This window comes from Euprymna scolopes, chromosome 19 (genome assembly GCF_053919585.1).
Source record: "Euprymna scolopes isolate OS-2025 chromosome 19, ASM5391958v1, whole genome shotgun sequence".
In the NCBI taxonomy this organism is placed as follows: Eukaryota; Metazoa; Mollusca; class Cephalopoda; order Sepiida; family Sepiolidae; genus Euprymna; species Euprymna scolopes.
In genome coordinates, this window is record NC_136500.1 from 47,339,748 (window position 1) to 47,346,922 (window position 7,175).

The window sequence follows — 7,175 nt, forward strand, 5'->3', positions numbered from 1 at the left end:
TAAGTTCTTTTGTGTTTTAACATATTTTTTAAGTGTTTTTTGTTCAAAAGCAAACCGCATGTCCACTCTTTTCAGGTAGAAAAAAAAAAAAAAAAAAAAAAAAATTAAAAACAACAACAACCCTATGAGAACCCTTCAATCGTATAAAAAAAAAAATAATCGAAAATCAAACATTTTTTTTACCCCCTTTTTTTTGGTGAGGGGTTGATTCTGTTCACCATATAGTTAAACATAACCGAAATAAGTATAAAAAATATATGACAAGATATTTTTTATGAAAATAATTTATGACAAAAAGAATTTTATCTTTAAAAAAAGACTCATACGATACAATCTTCATTTGTTGCATTTGTTATTGCTGCTTTTCAGTTGTTTCTCTAACTCATTTACAGAAAGAGTCAAGCTTGCCATGTGTCTGGATGTAAACAAGTACCGTATTTGTTTGCAGTCAGTTTTTATATGATCAAATAAGGAAAGTACATATCGAAAGAAACAATTGGCTTTAAAAAGTGCGCAAGCACAATTTTAGCAATTATCAACATGTTTTAGTAAATTGTAGTTTATTTGTTCTCTTCAGTCCAACATTGGTATTTTAAAGTAGTTTTTCTTTTGGTAAAAATTGCAATATAGTTAACAGTTGTGGAAGGGCAAACAAATAAAATAAAAATTACCTACATCAAATGCATTAATATTTAATTATCTACCAACTTGTATTCTTATAGTGTGCTGAAACTAATTTTTTTTTGTTTGTTATCGTTACATTACACCCAAAACGGTTAACTAGTAAGATTCATGCTGAAAAGATAGTAATAATAATAAAAATACTAACAACACTATGGAAAATCCTACATTCAAAAAACCTTGTAAAACCTTAAGCTAATACTTCGATTGACACATTTTATTTCGACAAGTCGCATGATCATACAAACGGCATTTGTGCAATTTAATATACCCTGATAAATTTAGAAAGCCATTCTTAACACGGGGAGGGAGATCTTTGTTAACTCTTTCAGTAATCCAGCATATTAACCGATTTTAATCAGCAGGAGCTTAGAATGATGTTCAAGTAGACGGTGATAGCTTGATTCTAGTCCCCCTAATGAAAATGTTTATTTACTTTTATGAATGTATACCATGTTTTTTTTTGTTTTTTTTGGGGGTAGGGTCAAATATTTTTACACTTTAGATATAGCCAGATATTTTTATTTTGTAAATTGTACTTGTGGTCCACCCCAAAGTGGTTAGCCAGGGTATTATATGCTCGCCAGCCATCAGTTATAATAATGTGTGTTCCTGGTTAACTTTCACCAATGTCAACAGAATTGTCAATTAAGCACATGCTACAAAAAAGATTATACCAGATAGAGAGACTTCGTGAACACACACTTGTCTCCTTTGTGACATAGACCATCAATAAATCAAAGTAAAGGACACACAATAGATGGTTAAGGGGGTAGCAGATTTGCCGTTTAGGTGTACAAATATTCTCAAACTCTATAATCATTTAAAGAGACTCTTTACGTTCGACACCGGTATCACTTAATGTAAAGATTTCTAATTTACCCATAAACAAAATTCTGTTTACATTGTAAAAAAATAAAAATAAAAGAGGAGTGATGTACTGATGTTTACATTAGGTGAGTTCAACCGTCGGGGGGGGGGGGGATAAAGGAACCAACATAGTGAAGCAAAGCATGGCAAATGGTATTATGGTTAAAGAGGTTGAAGGTTGTTTAAAACCTATAAAAGAGGTTCTTTCATTCTCTCCTAAGTCGAATTTTAGTTATTGTGGCGACTAGATTAGGCCGTTTGTTGACTTGCTCCGACTTTTTCATACTGTTATTAGACCCGGTAGAGTATTTCTTTTTTTTAACCTTAACGTTTGCCTGCTCGCCTTGGAGTGTCGCTCTTCAGCCCCTCCCTACCCCCTCGTAAAATTCGAATTTAACTTGAAAATACAATCTTAAAAAATATCACGGTAACATAAGCACCAAAAAATTTTGGCAGATTTGCCGTTTAGTTGTACAAATATTTTCGGGCGCTTATGTCAACGGATCATTAAATCTAAGGGAGATAACCAGCATAGAATAGCAAAAATAAGCATATTTTGCAAGATATAATTTGGGACGCTGAAATAATCAGTAGAACAAAAGAATGTTAAATGAAAAAAAAAAAAAAATGATTTTACGATTACTGTAGCTGAGTTCCGGAAATTGCTGAAGCAGTTTACGAAAAGGAAAGAAGTTACCCAAGTTAATCAACAAACTTAAAATATAACAATAAGTAACAAAATAAACTTATTAATTTACGTATTACACAAAACAAAAGTAAACTGTTACAACGTAACGATGTTAATTAATCCACAGCAAAAATTAAGTAAACGTGTTTAAAACGATGGTAATTAATCAAAAACAAAAATTTAATAAACTAGTTAAAATAAAAAGAGGAAAAAATAACGTTCAAAGATTCTGCACAAGATAAAGTATTCGGTTTATTTTCTTTCTCTTAAATAAGGGAAGCATTTTTCATTGGCTAATTGGACAACTTCTTGCAGGTATAGTATTCGTGTAATCATATTTAAAAATTTTTTTTAACATTCTTTCATTGTTCTCCTGATTATTTAGCGTCCCAAATTATATCTTTCAAAATATGCTTATTTTTGTTATTCTATGCTGGTTATCTCCCTTAGATTTAATGATCCGTTGACATAAGCGCCGCTTTCTAAATAATAACGCGATTATTTTAGCACAGTTACATAAGTGCAAAAGTATGGGAAATTTTTGAAAAGGAATATAAATAAAATATTTAATAAAAAAAGTTACAGATATTCTTATTTATATTTAACTTAAAGATAATGTTGTCTTAAATTGTGCAAATATATATATATATATATATATATATATATGTATATATATATATATATATATATATATATCCAAAAGTAATTATGTGAAAAAAATTACATTCATAAAATAAATATTTAAAGTTGAAAAGAAACAAACAAATTGAAACTATTACGAACTGGGGCGAAAATCAGACGCCTCATCCTAAACTCTTGAGAATTAGTTAATATGCCGGATTTCCACTCTTCCTTTGTTGTGGATGGGATTCTCCTAAAATGAAAACAATTTGCCGGAGTATGTTAAAATGTACAACACACTAAAAGTTTCCACAAATTAAAAGTATACAGGCCAATAAAGAATTTAATTCTACTTAATTTACTATGAACTATATTTATATTTGTTGTTTTTATTTATTTATTCTACGATTTCTCAAGTGTTAACTATTCTGGGCTTTTACCGTTTTTTTTTTTTTTTTGTTTTTGTTTTTTTTAATAACTGCTATAATGTTTTAATCTGTATAAAAGGGCCCGGCCTTTATTAGTACCAATGGTTAAATAACCACTATTGGGTGAAATGTCCAAAGCGATTGGGAAATGGATAGCTTTATCCATACGATCAGGAAAATCCCTGAAGGTTGAAAACGTTGGTAAATGTACTAATTTGACACCCTTTTCACAGCGATTCGACGCTGTGGCCAAAAGTTCGCTGGTATGGTTAAATTTCAATGATGTACATGCTGTGGTAAGTTTCATCAAAGCCTTGCGTGGCTGAGGAGTAGTGTCCGCCATACAGGTGTCCATGTTGTAGACGTTGACGACTCCAGTGTCGGAACCGCACGCCAAATACTTGCTGTTGGGGGACACGGCAATGCAGGTGCCCTTCACGCAACCATCATCGTAGAACCTGTGGACACAGCGACGACTGTCCATGTCCCAGACGTAAACTTGTCCATCGGAGCCGAACGAATACATGGAGGTGCCATCCGGTGAAAAGGCGACGGAGCTGACCGAGCCATTCATTTTCAGACTGCTAAGATGTTCCTTACTGCGAGCCGACAGCAAATGCATGTAACCACTGGCCCCCAAGAAAACAATAAACCGGCCATCGGGGGACACAACAAACTGCGACATTTTATGCTCTTCAATGTTCTTTATCGTTGGCACCCTGACGAGTTGGGCCGATTCAAGGTTGAAGTAGCAAAAATATTTGTGCCCGGAACCAAAGATGATCTCGTTGCCGTCGGCGGAAAAATGGCCACATTGAATAGCAAACCTTTCCAGTAAAACACTGTGGATCTTCCGGTTTTGTTCGCCGTCGATTTGGAACAAGTGAAAACGAAAGTCACTGCCGGCCGTGAGAGCAACAGTGGATTTGCTGTGGAATTCCAAGGCGCTTAAATCGTAGTTCGAACATTCTTTGTTTAGGTTAGAGCACCTTTTAACTTGAATGTTGATGCTGCTGGGCAATACGGCTGAAGAAGAGGCCAAGTAATTGCCCGTGGACTGGGCTAGACCTATCTGATCATTATCATCGTCGTCGTCGTCATCATCATCCGAATATGAGAAACGTTTTTTTCGTTTTATTTGTGTCTTTTTGGTAGTGTTAAGCTGGGCCCATTTCGGAGTTTCAGAAACGAAACGGGATGTTTGTCGAGCCGTCGATGTTGCATTGTTCTTTTTTTCATCATCGTCGTCATCATCCCACGCGGGTTTTCTTTTGACTTCATCATCATTATCATCATCATCCGATTCTTCAACGTCACTTTCTTCGACAGATTCCCCCGATAAATCGTGGAATTCTTTCTTCTTTTTCCAAACGTGCACGTCTGGTTGGTTCAAGCGTTCGATGACTGACGACTCATCTCCGAGGACCACGTGTTCAAGTCGTTTTTCTTCAGCGTCGATTTTCCGTTTCTTCTTTTGGTAGAAAAAGTCGCCCTTTTTGCTTTTCGACTTCTTTTGAAGGCAAGTAATTGTAGGCTTTTTCCTTTTCTGCTTCTTTAAGGAATTCGAAGACATAACTGGTAGAATAATAGAAACTTTAAACGAATGGAACAGGAAGAGGGAGTATGAATATATATAAAAAAGTAAAACACGGAAAAAAATATTTACAATAAAGGGAGACAACTCGAACGGTGTTTTAGAGAAAAGTATCCTTTAGCTAAAATGTCCGTGTATAAGCGTGGCTACTCTCGGTGGCCGTGGTATAAACGATATATATATATATATATATATATATATATATATATATATATATATATATATATATATATATATATATATATTTACTCATGTTCACCCCTTACAAAGCATATCATCACTTGGACGTAAGGGGCTACTATTTGGAGCCGAGCCATATCTAGGAAAGATTAACAAGATATTTGTTTTTGTTACATTTAAAATTTTGCATATTAGTGCAGCTAGCAGGAATGGAATTCATAAGTCTAGCTGTTCGAGGGAAGAATAAAAAGCTTTCTGGCATTTAGGGACATCAACAATGAAGAGGTGAGATCTTATTGGTAAGCAGGTTTGTCAGGGATAAGTACGTCGAGGGGGTACAAGTGCATCAGAACACATTCCATTAAAATATTTGTGAAACAGGCACAGTGATGCAATATTGCAGCGATGGGACAGGGGCTAGAGCTTAGTTGATAAAGTGGGACAGTGGGACCGATTAGATTGACAACTTTTTTTTGGACCCTATCTAAAAGGGGGAGACTAGTGGTAGATGCACCAGCCCAGATGTAGCAACAATATTCCATGCATGGGCGAATGGTGGCCTTGAAGAGGAACAGGATACTTTCAGGTGTGAGTAATCTTCTAGCTTGATAGAGGGAACCCACCTTCTTTGCAGCAGCCTTTGCAATGTCCTCTATGCATTTGTTGCAGTTCATATTGCCCGCAATAAGTTCAGGAGTTTGAAGGTGAAATTTTCAGGTGGGGTGTTATTTGTCATGGATGTAGGCAGTTGGGGAGGCGTCTGGTAATTGTTAAAGCGGAGCAGCTTAGTTTTATTATTTATTTAATATTTTCTCAAGTGTAAAAATACATATGTGGGGGATATTAATCTGTGCACTAATATTTTAATCATAATATTCTTCCCAACTCACACACTGGAATGACATTAAATGGAATATCTCTCTCTCTCTCTCTCTCTCTCTCTCTCTCTCTCTCTCTCTCTCTCTCTCTCTCTCTCTCTCTATCTATCTATCTATCTATCTATCAGGACGACTAGAAACAAAATAAGTGAAGAACACATATACAGCGCCTACTATTCCGAAATGATCACCCATCTGGTACTGGCCAGGCTTATCATTGCTTGACTTTGGTGATTTGACGAGAACCGGTGTGTGTCAACATTATATATATATATATATATATATATATATATATATATATATATATATATATATAGGCAATTAGAATTAGTGATGGGAAGATTCCAATATTTTCCCGATTCCAATACAATTACCAATTCCGATTCTTTATAAATCTCTAAATATTAAATATTTAACTATAGAAATTGTTATTTTTTCCTGATTAAAAACACATGCTAAATGTACAAATATTTTCTCAAGTGGAAAAATACACGTGTGGGACAATGATCTATAGATTTTAGTTTTATTGGTTGTTTAAAATCAATAAATATTTACTATTTTAACATTACTACCAACAGTAAAAGATTTTGTTTAAAACAAAATCTAATACAAAAGACAATTAAAAGAATCGATTTTGGCATCGGAAAATAGGTACAAATTTTTCTGGTTATTTTTCTGATACTCCCCAAAGTTCCGATTTTTTTGATTCCCAATTCTAAATTCCGATTCCTATTAATCACCTCCGTATTATAAGCAATACAAAAATATATCAATGTTTATATTTTTCACCATTAATTTCTTATTTGTTGATGCGTAGGAATACAAAATGTCTTTTAAGAAAACAAAAAAACTTTTTTCTAAAAGAACAAATTTTTCAATCATTCCTTCGGTGTTAATAGGGTTGGTCGCCACAATACCACATTTACTCTAGAAGTTTGGGTTAACAGGCTGAAAAGTCTATCTATATTATATTTCTCTTAGTCAGTCTGTTCGTTTGTTTGTTTGTCCATTCCACTTTTGTGAGAGCCTTCCCTGGCGGGAACACTTAAAAACGTAACATGCTGTCTCTGCAAATATTCTCAATAAACTTCTCTATTTCTTTATTACTTCAGAACCTCTTTATCCATTTATTTCCCTGGTGGAATACCTTTCTTGAATATCCTTTTATTACGGCCACCCACCGCAGGATATATCAGTCAGTCTGTTCGTTTCTTTGTCTGTCCATTCCACTTTTT

General features: G+C 34.3%; 1 protein-coding gene across 1 annotated transcript; it reads right to left on the reverse strand.

Annotated features, from left to right (window-relative positions):
• Nucleotides 1-266: 266 nt before the first annotated feature.
• On the reverse strand, nt 267-5,005 carry LOC145303558 (U3 small nucleolar RNA-associated protein 18 homolog). The gene has a single exon (XM_080145064.1). It carries the CDS (start codon nt 4,859-4,861, stop codon nt 3,332-3,334), a length of 1,530 nt encoding a protein of 509 aa, XP_080001190.1. The 5' UTR covers nt 4,862-5,005; the 3' UTR covers nt 267-3,331.
• Nucleotides 5,006-7,175: the final 2,170 nt, after the last annotated feature.

Bases quoted from the DNA above. Each gene is read 5' to 3' on its own strand.
- LOC145303558 (XM_080145064.1), bottom strand. From the start codon at position 4,861: ATGTCTTCGAATTCCTTAAAGAAGCAGAAAAGGAAAAAGCCTACAATT.